This window comes from Nerophis lumbriciformis, linkage group LG32 (assembly GCF_033978685.3).
Source record: "Nerophis lumbriciformis linkage group LG32, RoL_Nlum_v2.1, whole genome shotgun sequence".
NCBI classification, from domain to species: domain Eukaryota; kingdom Metazoa; phylum Chordata; class Actinopteri; order Syngnathiformes; family Syngnathidae; genus Nerophis; species Nerophis lumbriciformis.
The window spans coordinates 17,575,300-17,593,002 of NC_084579.2; the positions used below are offsets into that span (position 1 = coordinate 17,575,300).

The 17,703-nt window shown below is 40.8% G+C and overlaps 1 protein-coding gene across 2 annotated transcripts in view; it reads left to right on the forward strand.

The window, feature by feature from the left end:
• The window catches only part of LOC133574939 (nucleus accumbens-associated protein 2), a 124,723-nt gene that overhangs the window by 92,636 nt on the left and 14,384 nt on the right, over positions 1-17,703 (forward strand). Inside the window, exons 1-4 of one of the 2 annotated variants that reach the window (XM_061927303.2) lie at positions 999-1,361; positions 7,268-7,432; positions 8,809-9,555; positions 15,415-15,591. In XM_061927303.2, the coding sequence (XP_061783287.1) occupies positions 7,321-7,432; positions 8,809-9,555; positions 15,415-15,591 (1,036 nt within the window). In that variant the 5' untranslated portion in view covers positions 999-1,361; positions 7,268-7,320. Of the gene's footprint in view, positions 1-998; positions 1,362-7,267; positions 7,433-8,808; positions 9,556-15,414; positions 15,592-17,703 lie in introns of those variants that run through there. The other variant, XM_061927301.2, reaches the window with a different exon arrangement.

Consider the following 17,703-nt stretch of genomic DNA (forward strand, 5'->3'; position numbering starts at 1 on the left):
CTTGGGTGAAGCCAGGTTTACAGCTATGTTGTTATTATACGGTTTGTTACTTATGTATGTTTTGTTGCAGCTATTTAAAATAGTTTTGTCAATTTGTTCTGGCCCTAAATAAATTGACCTTTTGAAACATATCTTTGTCTTTGTTCAGAGTTCAGTGATGCAAATGCATGTCAAGTTTATCAACAGATTGTATTATTCTCCAGTGCAATAACAGTAATGAAATGAAGGCTAAAAGGGCATTAATGGGAGCCTTAATTTATTTTTATTTTTTTAATAAGTAACTAAATAGTTATTTTTCACAGTAACGCATTACTTTTTTGTGTAAGTAACTGAGTTAGTAACTGAGTTACTTTTGAAATAAAGTAACTAGTAACTAACTACTTACTGGTTTTCAGTAACTAACCCAACACTGGTTACTACCCACCTCTGATACCATAATACCCGGTCTGAACTTCCCTGTTGATACAAACAATAATATTGACAGTTGTTTGGTATTGCGGTACCGTGAGCGGTCATGTGAGGATCCCGTGCGGACGCTCACCTCATCCAGGAGGCCGAGTGGCCCAAGTTGCCTCAATCTAATTGTCTTTCTCGGCTCGTACTGTCCTCAAATGACTTTCTCAGTCTGTCTCTGCGATACCCCGCCACCCGCCCCCTCCTTTCGTCCCCACACCTCCTCCTCCTCCTCCCCTCTTGATTCTCTCCAGCTCTGCCCACTTTCTGTCTGTCTGTAACTGTAGCCTGTGTTTTTCTCTCCCTCCCACTCCCTGCGACGTATAGATACTGCATTGATCGGAGACACACACACACACACACACACAAGTAAACCTCCCACTCCTTTCATCATTGATTCACACAGCTCGCTCTATCACACATTCTTTTTCTCTCTCTCTCTCTCTCTCTCTCTCTCTCTCTCTCTCTCTGTCTCTCTCTCTCTCTCTCTCTCTCTCTCTCTCTCTCTCTCTCTCTCTCTGCACTGGCACTTGTTGAATCCGATCCTCGCTAGAGGAGGTTGGGGGAGATGGGAGAGGAACAGAGAGATAATGACAGGCAGGCAGAGGGAGTCTTTGAGGCAGCGCTACAACTGACAGCGAACGGACACAATGGAGCTTCGCAGGATATGGAAGACACGGGAAAGTCAGTCACGCCGCGGAGAGAATGCTGTCTTTTTTTATTGAGACTTTAAGGAACGTTGCCGCACATCAAACTCCACTTCAGGCTTCACGTCGCCGGTTTGTCTGCCGCCCTTAGATTGACTGCGAAGACTGTCTGAGCACCTTCTTCTGCAATAGTGCATGAGAGAGCACAAGAAGAAGAAAAAAGAGGGCGAGAGAGAGACTGTTATGTGCTGCTTTCCCCAGGTGAGTAAGTGCTTACGTGCCAGAATACACAGTCATTTCCCTATGCAGACTCTAGTGTGTGTGTGTGTGTGTGTGTGTGTGTGTGTGTGTGTGTGTGTGTGTGTGTGTGTGTGTGTGTGTGTGTGTGTGTGTTTAGGCATGCATAGTTTTATGTAAGTAAGCCAGAGTGCATGTGTGTGTGTGTATATGAAGTGGGAAAGAGAGGGAGTATGTGAGAGAGGCGGTGACATTTTTTTTTTCAGTCTGTATTCCTGGAAACTGTTCTGCAGCATTGCTCAATAATGAAACTGGTATATATGTGTGTGTGTGTGTACAGTATGTGTGAAGGGGAAACAATGCTACAAAGTTCATCTGAAGGAGACTGGTTACAAATATGCTTGGAGGAACAGCTCTAAATGAAATACAGAGTGGAACCTCTCAATACGAACGCCCCCTTTCGTCACTCAGTTCGACCTAAATCTTCGGAAAACCTGGAATCCTCACAGAAAACTTTGGGGGGGATAAACACACATTTTAAGGCACACAAAAACAAGGGATGCTTTGTTTTGTTCAGGACGAGACAGATAACTTCTTGCTTCTCAAGACCGACAACCAATAATGTGTTTCTTTTTTTTTTTTTAATCGGTTTTTAGATTTATCTGTAGTTTGTGCACACCTGGAGGAAAGAAAGACCTGACAGAAGCCAATAACTTCAACTATCAGGTCAATCTCTGGCAAACTTTTTGCACTTTTCAAATGCCACAGCACAGGAACAAGCCCAAGCCTTTCTTTGCCGGTGACATTGGGGCAGCTTCTTTAGCAGTGCAGGCATCTACCACGGATTTCAAAACACACGTTTCAGGTGGCTGATTAGGTTTGATGCATTCAAGCGAGATGTTTTTTTCCCTCCTCGCGAATTGTTTGAAGAACATTTAGCCCAAGCAGCACGCGAAAAGACTTCCTCTGAAACAGTGAAGACGCCATGTTTGTTTACAATGAACTAAGGCTTAGCATGGCACTAAAGACGGAAAAGGAGCGTTTTTGATTTGCTCCCACTAACCCACCTACAGCACAGTACATGTAATCCAGCATCATTGTAGCATTGTTTTTGCCTATACGAGCTGCTTTTTGATGTGGAATTTGTGTGGCATCATAATTCGGCATATTTGCCCAATAAATATCCTTAACATATTTATCCTGCACCCCTGACAAAAAATCATCAATATATTCAGAACACGGTAATGGGGTTTTGGCCTGAATAAATTCATAATTTGTTAAAAGTAAGTACAAAATAGGGCTGGGTAAAGAAACTTATTTGATCAATTTTGGGTTGTTAACTTAAAATGTTTAGCAATATTGATTATGCCACGATATCGATATTGATATTGACTGTGCTGGACTGAAAAACTTTAGCAATTACAAAGATGAGTCAGAAGCACTACAGACAGCAGCCAAAACAGTATTGGAGAACAAAGAAGCAACACACTCCAAAGTTGTCATCTTCTCTGATGCTCTGTTCGTAATACAGGCTGTGCAAAATCCTCAAAATCAAGAACTCAACCCTCTTGTGTCTGCCATGGCAGCCTGCAAGCAGCCACTGAAAGCACCATCATTCAGTGGATACTACCATACTGTAATATGAAAGGCAATGAAGAAGCTGATCAGCTAACAAAAGAGGAAGGAAAACAGCCTTAAGAAGATCAAAACATTACTTATGAAGAAGCAAAGACTATCAAGAACAGACAGAAGAAACAATGGCTATGGGAGGATCCAAACTACAACAAGTAGTATGCTCTCTCACTCCCTCCTCTCCAGACCAGACCAAGTAACCATCTTTAGACTAGATTAGACTGGACATTCAAGGCTCAGACTTCACATCTTTACAAAAGACTCTGCAATGTGCCCCTGTGGTACTGCCTTTATAACGGTGGAACATCTCTTTCAGAATTGCACAATACACCAAAACCTACGAGCAGCGACTTGTCCTGCCGAGACATCGATAAGGGACAAAACTCTTTTGGACCTTTCGAATTCCCTCAGCGTACAGCAGCCTTTGTCAGAGCTCTAGAGTTCCTGTGTATCAATTGACAAAGTAGAAGAAGAAATATCAACTTTGCTAACAAAATAAGACTCCCAGAAGAATTGCTTACATATTCATTGATGTTATTTTGCACTTGAAGAAACAATACCTTAATGCAGTGATGGAATGTTGCAATACAAAAACACTTTCACTTGCAATGCCTTTCTTATTTCAAAATTGCACTTTTGAGATTTTGAAGCACGTTCATACTGTCTAGAGTTTTTTTGACATTTTCAATATTTAGGTGTATATCAAAATTTATTGAAATGAATCGAGTCGTGATTAATCGATTCAGAACCTTATGAATTGAAATCGAACCAATCTGGGAAAATTGGGCATGACACACGGCCCTTATCAAAGTAATGTATACAGTTCAACCCCAAATTCATACAGTTTGACATACATCTTTAGAAAATCTCTAAAAGTCCTATCTCTGAAGACTTACAGTATATAAATCTAATGTGTCATGATTACTGATTTATTAACACTGGTAGGTCTGGGCAATTAATTAAAAAAATATTGTAACCGAAATTTAGAGCTTTTAACCGACATAATTCTGCCATATTGATTATTTCATTCTTTTCGCTTTTAAATCTCTGAATACATTTAAAATACACAACTAGTTGTGAAGTTACAAAACAGGAATCCAGGTGTCACAAAGTGTCACAGCTGCCTGAAAAAGTAGCAGCCATGTGACACTGTCCCATCCAGTCCGCTACACAGAAATAGGGAAAACTCAAAAGCAGCTTGTACCCAAAAGAAATTCAGTCGTTTGTTCACATTTGGGCTACAATAAGGTTGACGTTGACCAAAAAGTAAAGTAGTGTTGAGAGTAAGATAATCAAGTATTAACCGAAATTCAGGTAGTGGGTTCAATTAATAGTGATTTCGATGTTTGCCGTAATCACTAGAGGTGTAACGAATAGTTTTAACAACTATTCCATTTGATTTGATATTTGTGATTGCCAATACGATTCTGGGACGATCTAATTTTTTTTTTAAATGATTTCATTCAGAAACTTTTTAGCAACAAAGAAATTAACCAGTGTTAGTTACTGTGAAATAAATACTGGATAAAATACTGGATACTGGACTCTGCAGGGTAAGCTTCCTATATTACTGTTATTTTTTGTAAAGGAATTAGGTATGAATGAATTATGGATACAAACAAGCAAGTAAATAACAATTAATGGCCAATGCATTCACATCGTATTTGAATAAAGTGCAACCAACGTTCCCTCTAAGGTGCGCGCCTGCGCAATTGCGCACTGCTCAAGCGTCCTCTGCGCACAACAAATATATGCCGCGCACCAAATCAAATCCCATCTGAATTCTAAACAAAAGAAACACATTTATTCTGTGTAATTTTGCAACGCAACTCTGAGTGACAGTGACAACAAGCGGGTCTAACGGTGTTCGTCAACACCGTTTAATTGAATTCAATTATTGTGACGTCTATCGAGATGCTTCGAGGACAGGAATTATATCGATCGCTTTATTGAGCAAAACTGTTTATATTTGGCCATAACCACACCAAAAACATGAGTAAAAAACTTCTATCTCGAAAAACTAGTCATTTTCTGCCGTACAGACCAGGCCAAAACCAACGTGTCATCTGTCACCAACACGCATACCACTAAGCCACTGGTGCGTTTATGGCCACACAAAAAGTCGGACAACTCAAACACCACACAAAGTTACACTATGACTCCTCAGTCTTACTGTCATTTATTATTAATGTTAATTTATTTATATTAATCATGGAATGCTGTTACTACAGAAAGTTACAGGAATGTACACTTCATCCTATGCTTACATTTCAATGTGCAACATGAGGATGTTTAAGGGGAACTAAATGTGATCTCTGAAAGGGGTACAAATGATTTCCAAAGCAGGACCCCCACCCAGACATATTGTACAATACTAATCCATAGCTTATGAAAAACAAGATTTCTTTTATTTTCATTACAAGTGGGCCAAATCACTAATATTACAAAATAATCTCATGAAAAGGACTCCTCTCATTTGAGTGTTATTATAAAAGATTGGTTTGAGACAGGTGTGCTGCTGGTATTGCCACGTGTGATGTTGCTCACATGTGCTCCACTGAATGCTCAGGGAGTTTTTGTGTTTGCTCACACACATGAACAATTAGAGGGAACATTGAGTGCAACCAACACTTAAGGTTGAATTAACAGGAGGAAATTCTTTTTGCTCACATTTTCAACGTTCAACCAACTTTAAATAAAAGTACAGCAACCCACTATTTAAGAGTAGATTTACCTGCTAATTGGTAGTGGGCCATACAGCATCGCCAAGGACAAACAGCATCCCATGCGGAAGCATGTATGCCCTCTCATTCCTGTTGATGGTGTTGGTCCCTGGCTTCCTAATTTGTATAGCCTCCATTTCTTTCTCTCTCATGGAATTACCTCTTCTTGTGCTCCGGGAGTCGGTGTGTCGCGGTAACTTGCCCCACTGTCACTTCCACTTCCATTGTGTCGGCCGCGTCTTTTGTGGTTTAAAGTTGTGTTGCGGCTTTATCATTGTGTTGTGTTGCATGATTTGCAAATCATGCTGTAGTTGTAGCTGGAAGGACACACTCTCAGACGCCTTCTTAACAAGCGGTAACAAACTCAGGGAGTGGAAACACACATGTACAAGAGCTGCTGTTCGCCACAACTCTTGTTTAGACACTCAACACACAGACACCCACACTCTTGCGCGAAACCTTTCACACAGCATCTCTCACACACGTCACACACAACAGCACCATCTCTTAAAGGCGTCATTCTTGTTTTGATGACCTGGGCTCGGGATCTTTCTGTGTGGAGTTTGCATGTTCTCCACGTGACTTTGTGGGTTCTTCCGGGTTCTCCTGCTTCCTCCCACCTCCAAAGACATGCACCCGGGGATAGGCTGATGGGCAACACTAAATTGGCCCTAGAGTGTGAATGTGAGTGTGAATGTTGTCTGTCTATCTGTGTTGGCTCTGCGATGAAGTGGCGACTTGTCTAGGGTGTACCCCGCCCTCTGCCGGTGTGCAGCTGGGATAGGCTCCAGCACCACCACGACCCCATAAGGGACCAGCGGTAGAAAATGGATGGATGGATGCCACAGACGGAAAAATAGACTTAACGTTAAAAAGCTTTATTATTTCAAGTGTTAAACTTCATATAAAGTCGGCCGTTCTTACCTGCAATACTTTCCTTTTTAAAGGGTAATCGATCGAAAGCATTTTTTGATTGATACCTAGCTCTTGGAAGGCAAACTTGCGGAGCACAGATCAATATACTTGAAATTAAGGAATATAAATAGATTTATCGATCAGTTGTTACGCCCGTGGTAGACACAGGCGTTTGTTCCGATGCTTGTCTATTCCAAATATCTTCTACTTCAAATCCAAACAAGTTGACCTCCAATACAAATTGTGTTCAACCTCAGATGTTCCACTGCAATTCCTCTCCAAAGACAAGTTGTTGTTGTTATTGTTGATGCTGATTTATGCAGTGTGGGCGATCCATTAAGGGGTAATACTCGGAATGAGGCCACGCTTCCTCGGAGTTGATGCAGTAACGTATTTCATGCTGGCCTCATATACACTCAGCGAGGCTCTATATTTAGTGGACTGACTTCGGCCCTCTTTCTTTCCTTTTGACTGCATATCTATCTCTCTTTCACACATCCATTGTATCTCTTTCTTAAGATTTGCGTAATCCGTTCGTTTGCAGTTTGTTTTCACCTTTCTTGCATTTTCTGTCCCTATCCTTGTCTATTGCTTCATCGCATTGACTTCGTCATATCTTCCTGCTCGTAATTTATTGTTCTGTTGTTATTTTTTTTACAGACTCTTCTCACTGGCACTTTCTGCAATCCATAGCAGAAGTCTCCTGGTCCAATATGTCGCAGTTGCTCCACGTAGAGATCCCAAACTTTGGAGCCACGGTTCTGGGCTCCCTTAACGAGCAGCGCTTGTTGGGACACTACTGTGATGTCTCCATCCTGGTCAAAGGTGTGTTCAACCGGAAAAGACTGAGAATGTTTTACCGATTGGCCAGACATGGGGTTAATGACTTATTTTTTGAAATATTATTTTTAAAGGGGTGGGAGAATACCTGTCTGAAGGTTCTGAACTCCTGTTTCGATCAGCTCAACTTCTAATACCTGACGTTCTGTTTTCATTAAGAGTAAAAAACTTGTTAAAACAACAGCGCCGCTGGTTGCAGCCAAGCAGTGCACACAATTTTACTTTAATTAAATTAAGGCGCGATTAATCAACAATTACGTGTAATCTACCAATTTCTTAATCCATTGGTTTGATCTTTTTTTGGTATAACTTGAGCTCCAAACTATATGATTTTAAAAAGTGTTTGGCTTTGAAGTTTACGCTGTACTATTAGATGAGGTTAACTCACCATAGCTTTTTTGGACAGCAAACTAGTCACCACAATTGCTTCGAGACGCAATTAGCAAACCATTCGAGCAATTTGTAACTATAATGTAATAAAATGATTGTCATCTTTCATTTCGCAAGACAATTTCCAGGTTTTTTGCGATTTGAACTCCAAATTGTACTACCGGTACTTCAGAACTTTTTCACTGCGTTTCCCGATCAAATAGTGTTGAATTCGAATCGCTGACGTCCTGTTGTTGATCTTTAGATGGCAAACTATTTCAGACTGAATGAATAGCGCCACTGCTTGTTGCAGCCGAATCGTGCACTCCTAAATTATTTCAACACACAAGGGACAAGCGGTAGAAAATGGATGGATGGATTTATCAACTAACAACTGATCAAATCATTATGCCCAGTTCAAGTTTTTGTGTGACTTCAAAGGCAAATTGTAGGACTTTGAAAGCGTTGCCTTTAAAGTTTTCCAACTCTCTTTTTTAATCAAATAATGCCAACTTCCCAATGGTTGACACCACGTTTTTTTGACTGTATCAGCCCCACCTCTGCTGGTTTCTGCCATGTTGTGTAGTCTACTGCATCATGACCATCTCTTTTTTAGCAATGACAACTTTGCATGTTCGACTGTATTCTGCGCTTAAATAATATTGTGTCATTTTGTCCTTCAGACAGCAAACTAGTCTAAACTAAATCAGGACGCAATTAATCAACAGTCATTGCCTTGTGAGCAACCAAATTCCTAATCTATTACTTGACTAATTAATAATCGGTTCAATCCTGTTCACAGAAAATCTACACGCCCTGTTGGATACATTTTGTACAGTCTTGCAGCAATACCACAAAATTGTCCCAGCAGTAGTTCCCACACTTGTTAAGCAACGAAGGATTCTGTGCAATCGACCAGATTCTTAACAATTATTTATTATTGTTACTTGAACTCCCTTGCTGGGGCTTCTGTGTTCTTTGTTTCTAACCAGGCCAGGCTTTCAAAGCCCACAGGGCTGTCCTGGCTGCCAGCAGCCTCTACTTCCGCGATCTCTTCAGCACCTCCACCAAGACCCAGTTCGAGCTGCCCTCCTCGGTCACACCAGCCTGCTTCGAGCAGATCCTCTCCTTCTGCTACACGGGGAAGCTAACCATGGCGGCCAGCGAACAGCTGGTGGTCATGTACACGGCGGGCTACCTTCAAATCCAGCACATAGTGGAAAGAGGCATGGACCTGATGTTCAAGGCCAACTCGCCCCACTGTGACTCACAAACGGCAGGCTCCTTAGAAGAGACGGGATCCGAGCCGCAGAGTCCTTGCAATAATGGCAGTGGCTTGGCGGTGGCCGCCCTTTTGGCCAACCCCGGCTGGTCTCCGTCTCTACTCATGCCACCCCGGAAGATTAAACTAGAGGGGGGTGAGCCCACGCCGCTCACACTACCATCAACGCATAGCAAGATCTCATCATCAGAGCTGGGGAGTCGGTTGGCGAGGGCCAGTTCGTTGTTCTACACGACGGCTGGAGGGACCACCATACCTGGCGTGCCCCCTTACCACCTACTGGGGGCTGGAGGGCCGGGAGGTGAAAGGTCAAGTCCTGGTGAATCCAGTCTACCAACTACTGACAGTCCAACATCATACCAAAATGAAGATGAAGAGTTTGAGGAGGAGCCTTATGACGGGATCACAGAGGACGGCTACAGTCACATCTACGGACGTTCAGCTAACCCCTTTGGAAGTGAGTATTATCACCTCTACCTAGTTTCCTCTAGAAAAATGTTTGGGTTAAAATCAGTTTTTAATCATTTGTGCGCCCAACTACTGCTTATTTATTGGAAATTATCATCTCAAACTTGCAGCATTATATTATTGCATCATAATTTATATTGAGATCATATTTCTTGTTGGAGCCCTGTGTTGTAGCCTCTGGTAACTTTTAGGTAGCAACTTTTAGTACGCTTTTATAAGTTGTCTGATAAATATGAATTGCAGGGTTTTCTCTTATCGAACTGGTTATTGCGTTGGCTTTGTTTTACCTCTTTCAGCAAAGCCTGCTAGCTATGTTTAAGCCCTCGTTAGCTATTCGATTGCTACCGTTAATTAGGTTTAAGCATATTTTAACTAGCTGGTAGCCATTGTCTAGTATGTTGTACATCCGTTAGCATTATTGTACCTCTGGTAGCCACCAATAATGTTGTAAAGGCCCTTTGGTGGCAAATGTTAGCTATGTTTAGGCTCATTTTAGCTCTCCAAAAGCCATTGATGGCATTAAAGCCTGAGACTATGAACATCGGTTAGCATTGTATTGTCTTTGTTTGGGGTCTGTTAGGCACTGTTACATGTAGCTGTGTAATGCTGCATTCTATTTGGACTGGGAAGTCTGAATTTCTGAGTTCCTAGTCGCAAGTTTAAATTGGAGCGACCCTCTTCTCCCCTGCCCCGAGTTCGGATTGCCTACGCGGAAATTTGGAAAGTCTTCAACACCCTTGTTGGCTTTCATAAAAGGCTGCTCTGAGAGTAATCAATATGAGAAGCTCCTGTCATGTCCGTTATTAGCACTTCTGACTAGATTGTTGAGCACTAAATCAGCCGTATACAATACGTTGTTGGATGTCTATATATGTGGTAATGTTAATGTAGTGTAAATGACCTTGTTTTTATGTGGTTTATGTGTTTACTCTTCATCTATCGTCTTTGAAGGTTTCAGAAGGTCCGCATATTTGTCCAAAAATTGTTTATATTCAGCTAAGGCAAGCACAATAATAGCTTTTGTGGATGTTGCCGAGTTGGTAACTGGAACGCTCTTAACTTCGCTGCGACATCATTCCCAGCTCCCAACTTCCAACTACCGATGTAAATGGAATGCTATTTGGTAGTCACTATGGCAGTATTTCCAAGGGTCATTAAATAGCATTAAAAAGAGATTAAATGGATTTTGGGAAAATTACGGCCTTAAATACCAAAGGCATTACATTCAATGTCTAGAGGCATTAAAAAATGTTATACAAAGAATTTAACTGGGCCGATAGTCAATTAATCGTACAATAAATGAGAATTAACTCAATAAATTTGCCATTATCGATAAATTGCAACAGCTGTCTGTTTCTTTTCTTTGGCTTTTAAACTGGATATAAGAGGTCTTGTAAGGTCTGAAAGCGTGAAAAGCTTTGCCTCTATAGCAAACACTGCGCTGGAACGGCAAAATCAGACAGCTTTGGGGTCCCACACTTTGCCATTATTTGGTGACTGTAGGCGTGTAGCCCTTAACTCTGACACCATGTCATGTTAATGAGGAAGCTGAGCTTTGTTTCATACACGACTCCTTTATGTGAGTCGTCTCCAGTTCAACACACATGAGCTCACTTTACTAACATTAACAACTCTTGTGACGCACCTCACGTGACCTACGATGGACAACCAAGGCAATTCTTACAACAGGCCGCACTCTTTTATTCACTGACATTCCTATAGTAACTGAATAAGAGTTCCTTCAGCTGCCTGACACTTTATACATACAGTAACTTGCTATCTGATGTACCCATTTTAAACAACTGAGGATGTAAAATACAATTCAAGATGTTAAATTGACTGAGCTGATTTTTAATGCATCTAAAGGACTTATTGGTATTTTCCAACTATCATTCTATGACATGTCTAAAATGTTTAAATCAGTCATCCATTTCCAAACACATTTGCATTCCTAGTGTGATGTTCATTTATTATACCATAAAAACCTTTTTAATTATTTCCTAAAATTGTATCCTGATTAAAAAGGGTATCCTCCAGTTTGTGACTATTATAAGGTATATTTTAGAGGATATGCATTATTACAGGATGTTTTAAAGAGATACAATTTTAAAAATGACTTCTTGGTATATTATGATGATTAGCTAATTCAGTGATCTCTCAGCCCCTGAGTTTATTCGACAGTGGAATTACATGAATCCACAATCTTTGTTTTTCGGTACACGCAGGAAGGACCTACTTGCAATTCTCTTCCACGTGTTTTCCTGTGTGTAGTAGTGGCTGAAGTAAACATTGGCATCTAAAGTGACACTTTAATGTTAATTCTTATTCATATGCACTTTAATTCTAATTCGCAAGAGAGTAAATTAGTGTAAACTTTTCAACTGTTCAAGATTATCATCGTCCAATGCTTATAATTGTATCTATACAGACATGTAAGCTTTTGACTATACACTATATTGCCAAAAGTATTTGGCCACCTGCCTTGACTCACATATGAACTTGAAGTGCCATCCCACTCCTAACCCATAGGGTTCAACATGATGTCGGTCCACCTATTGCCGCTATTACAGCTTCAACTCTTCTGGGAAGGCTGTCCACAAGGTTGCGGAGTGTGTTTATAGGAATTTCCGACCATTCTTCCAAAAACGCATTGGTGAGGTCACACACTGATGTTGGTCGAGAAGGCCTGGCTCTCAGTCTCCGTTCTAATTCATCCCAAAGGTGTTCTATCGGGTTCAGGTCAGGACTCTGTGCAGGCCAGTCAAGTTCATCCACACCAGACTCTGTCATCCATGTCTTTATGAACCTTGCTTTGTGCACTGGTGCATAGTCATGTTGGAAGAGGAAGAGGCCTAAACTGTTCCCACAAGGTTGGGAGCATGGAATTGCCCAAAATGTTTTTGTATCCTGGAGCATTCATAGTTCCTTTCACTGGAACTAAGGGGCCAAGCCCAACTTCTGAAAAACAACCCCACACCATAATTCCTCCTCCACCAAATATAACATTCGGCACAATGCAGTCCGAAATGTACCGTTCTCCTGGTAACCTCCAAACCCGGACGGACTATTGAGGAGTGAAGAGATTTCACAACTGGATTTGTTGCACAGGTGGCATCCTATGACAGTTCCACGCTGGAAATCACTGAGCTCCTGAGATCGGCCCATTCTTTCACAAATGTTTGTAGAGACAGTCTCCATGCTTAAGTGCTTGATTTTATACACCTGTGGCCAGGCCATGTGATTAGGACACCTAATTCTGATCATTTGGATGGGTGGCCAAATACGTTTGGAAATATAGTGTATAAACTATGGGCATTAAATTATATTTGATTATGCCTGTATTAAACCCTGTATGAGCTATGTTTAAGCCTCTGTTAGCTCTCCTATAGCCAGACCTCTTTTAGTTAGTTGTTAGCCATTGTTAAATATTGGTACATTCAAGCCTGAGACTTTGAACATATGTGGTTAGCATAGTTATATTAGAAACCTGTTAGCCACTAATAGTAGCTGTTTAATAATAGCCTGTTTAAGCCCCTTTTAGCTACCTGATAGCCAATGTTAACTGTGCTAAGGCCTGAGGCGGATCATCCATTAAAATTGTTATACCTCTGGACTATTTGTTAGCCACTGTTAAAGTTAAAGTACCACTAATAGTCACACACACACATTAGGTGTGGTGACATTACTCTCTGCATTTGACCCATTCCCTTGTTCCACCCCCTGGGAGGTGAGGGGAGCAGTGAGCAGCAGCAGTGACCGCGCTCGGGAATCTGTCTTTTAGCTTGTTAGCTGCCGAATCGTAAACATAAGCCGTTTCAAACTCTGTTAGCTATCTGAAAGCCTGTGTCAACAACAGCTTAATGTCTATTTAATTTTTATTCAAAACCAAATGAGCTGCAGCTGTTAACTTTAGTGCTGTTTTAATATGATTTGATTGGCCACCGTATGTGGAGTCATCTGTAGGTTAGAATAAACAATTTACTTCATCAGACGGCATTAAGACACATTGGTCTCGCATGTACACTCTGTGTGGGCTTTTGGTGGGTGCAATATTTTCTCTGCTCGACTTTGGCGCTCGCCGACAGAGGAAATTCATTTGATGTCTGGCCAAATTTCAAAGTAAAACTCATCATGACTTGCAGAAATATTTACTTAACGTCTACATAACCGCAAACGTCAGCTTTTTTGGAATGTCATATTTGCTCCTTGTTCAGACATGTTATGCACTGTGCGCGCAGAGCGAAAAAAGCTACATGCACATCCGTTTCATTACATTTACATTATTTAACCTTTCATAAATCATGGACGTGACATGTCTTGAAAAAAGCTGCTGTGTGTGTGTATGTTGGGAGGATGCATTGTAACCAACAGAGCACTCTGGATACCACTGCTGCTTTTGATGTTCTTGTTTTTTCGACCACATGTTTACATGAACATGAGGATTTGACTGATTTCCACATTCCTACCTTTATGTCTTTTAAAAACAGGGCCACCTCCATTTGTGCATCCAAAATTAGGGCAGTATTATTGTGCTTATTAGTACAACACTTGCTTTGAAACAGGAGTTAAGAACATTCATTCATCCTCACATCAATAAATTATACAGTCGTGGTCAAAAGTTTACATACACTGTCTTGAGTTTCCAATAATTTCTACAACTCTTTTTTTTTTTTGTGATAGAGTGATTGGAGCACATACTTGTTGGTCACAAAAACATTCATGAAGTTTTGGTTCTTTTATGAATTTATTATGGGTCTACTGAAAATGTGACCAAATCTGCTGGGTCAAAAGTATACATACAGCAATGTTAATATTTGGTTACATGTCCCTTGGCAGGTTTCGCTGCAATAAGGCGCTTTTGGTAGCCATCCACAAGCTTCTGGTTGAATTTTTGACCACTCCTCTTGACAAAATTGGTGCAGTTCAGCTAAATTTGTTGGTTTTCTGACATGGACTTGTTTCTTCAGCATTGTCCACACGTTTAAGTCAGGACTTTGGAAAGGCCATTCTAAAACCCTAATTCTAGCCTGATTTAGCCATTCCTTTACCACTTTTGACGTGTGTTTGGGGGTCATTGTCCTGTTGGAACACCCAACTGCGCCCAAGACCCAACCTCTGGGCTGATGATTTTAGGTTGTCCTGAAGAATTTGGAGCTAAGATAAGACCTTCTGGAGGAAAGTTCTGTGGTCAGATGAAACAAAAATTGAGCTGTTTGGCCACAATACCCAACAATGAGTTTGGAGGAGAAAAGGTGAGGCCTTTAATCCCAGGAACACCATCCTATCATCAAGCATGGTGGTGGTAGTATCATGCTCTGGGCCTGTTTTGCTGCCAATGGAACTGGTGCTTTACAGAGAGTAAATGGAACAATGAAGAAGGACCCAACCTCTGGACTGATGATTTTAGGTTGTCCTGAAGATTTTGTAGCTAATCCTCCTCCTTCATTGTCCCATTTACTCTCTGTAAAGCACCAGTTCTATTGGCAGCAAAACAGGCCCAGAGCATAATACTACCACCACCATGCTTGATGATAGGATGGTGTTCCTGGGATTAAAGGCCTCACCTTTTCTCCTCCAGACATATTGCTGGGTATTGTGGCCAAACAGCTCAATTTTTGGTTCATCTGACCACAGAACTTTCCTCCAGAAGGTCTTATCTTTGTCCATGTGATGTCAGCAGTGCACTTTCAGTTTGTGATTAAACAATATCTGCACGATGAACAAAATTCGGAACAAAACTATTGAGAAATACTCAAAGATGCTTTGTGCGATACATTGTGATGTTCTCTGATGTTTGTGTATCAATATCGAAAACTTAGTCTCAGCTTATTCCCATCACTCTCCACAGTCCCGGACAAGCCCGACATGGCGGGAGTGCCACTGGCCTTGGAGAACCGCAACTGCGTGCTGATCCGTCGAGACCTGGTGGCGCTGCCCGCCAGCCTGATCAGCCAGATAGGCTACCGCTGCCACCCTAAGCTCTACACTGAGGGCGACCCCGGGGAGAAGTTGGAACTGGTTGCTGGTAGGCACTACACATTGTGAATGTACTGATACAAATACAGTGTGACACAATCAAAGAAGATAAAGGTAGGCAATCTTAGGGTAACTGAGCAAAATCACTCTCTGCTCATCGTGGGTGAATAACATGAGGTGAAATAAAGCATCGCAAACACATCCAAAAGTCTGTACCGTATTTTTCGGAGTATAAGTCGCTCCGGAGTATAAGTCACACCGGCCAAAAATGCATAATAAAGAAGGAAAAAAACATACAAGTCACACAGTCGCATTTTTTGGGGAAATTTATTTGATAAAACCCAATAATAGACATTTGAAAGGCAATTTAAAATAAATAAAGAATAGTGAACAACAAGCTGAATAAGTGTACGTTATATGACGCATAAATAACCAACTGAGAACGTGCCTGGTATGTTAACGTAACATATTATGGTAAGAGTCATTCAAATAACTATAACATATAGAACATGCTATACGTTTACCAAACAATCTGTCACTCCTAATCGCTAAATCCCATGAAATCTTATACGTCTAGTCTCTTATGTGAATGAGTTAAATAATATTATTTGATATTTTACGGTAATGTGTTAATAATTTCACACATAAGTCGCTCCTGAGTATAAGTCGCACCCCCGGCCAAACTATGAAAAAAACTGCGACTTATAGTCCGAAAAATACGGTAATATAACTATCAATATGATACAAAAGTGAGTAGGGGTTGAGTTGGCACACGGGTTGGTTCTCCCACTTGTTATTTCTTGTCACGAGAAGGCGCTGTCTCTCAAATTATTGTGAAAATGTACAAAATTGCTCAGCTGCAAAGTCTTCTCTGGAGTGAGCTAGTTGAACTTGAGGTGAGAGGACTTTCTGTGTTTTTCATGTCAAATACTAAATATTTCATTCTTCAGTATTTTTTTGGAAGGGGGGGGGCTTTTACGCAAGGTTTTCATAACCCAAAACATTTTTACCCTTAAAAAGTGTAAATAGTTGAGATTGATATTAGCTAACTGACTAGCTCAACACAGTTGTTAGCCTTAATGCGAGCAAGGAGTTCCATTTATCACATTCTATTAGAGGGTGGTTATCACATATATTCATATACAGTGTTAATATTAGTGCTGTCTTTTTAAATCAGGTTAATCCCACTTTAATCCCAATTTTGACTAAATGCCGTAAATTACTTGCTTGCATAAATCAAATAAACTTTAAAAAAAGACTCACATTATTTTGACACAAATGCAATTTTATTGTCAGAATGTTTTGAAATGCATGCAAACACTCCTACAGACATCACTCATGAGACGATTTACCGTATTTTTCGGACTATAAGTCGCAGTTTTTTTCATAGTTTGGCCGTGGTTGCGACTTATACTCCGGAACGACTTATGTGTGAAATTATTAACACATTACCGTAAAATATCAAATAATATTATTTATCTCATTCGCGTAAGAGACGAAGCAAATGGCAGCAATCGTCACTCGCACGTCAACCAATAAGAATTTGGTGGGGACGGGTCATGGCAGAAGTGCATTGTGGGTCATGGGATGCTAACTGCTATATGCTACTGCCGTAGCTATTAAAATGGATCACATGAACATTGGCGGTAACTTATAAAAACTGAGAAGGACTGAACAAAAATGGCACCGAAAAGGAAATCATATACTGCAGATTACAAGCTGGACGTAGTGAAAATGGACGCTAGCGGCGCATACCAGGAGCGACAACGAGGAAGATTTCATTGGATTTAGCGATCAGGAGTGACAGATTGTTTGGTAAACGTATAGCATGTTCTATATGTTATAGTTATTTGAATGACTCTTACCATAATATGTTACGTTAACATACCAGGCACGTTCTCAGTTGGTTATTTATGCCTCATATAACGTACACTTATTCAGCCTGTTGTTCACTATTCTTTATCTATTTTAAATTGCCTTTCAAATGTCTATTCTTGGTGTTGGCTTTTATCAAATAAATTTCCCCAAAAAATGCGACTTATACTCGAGTGCGACGTGTATATGTTTTTTTCCTTCTTTATTATGCATTTTCGGCCGGTGCGACTTATACTCCGAAAAATACGGTAATAAGTATTAACAGTTTTAGCTATACTGTAAAACT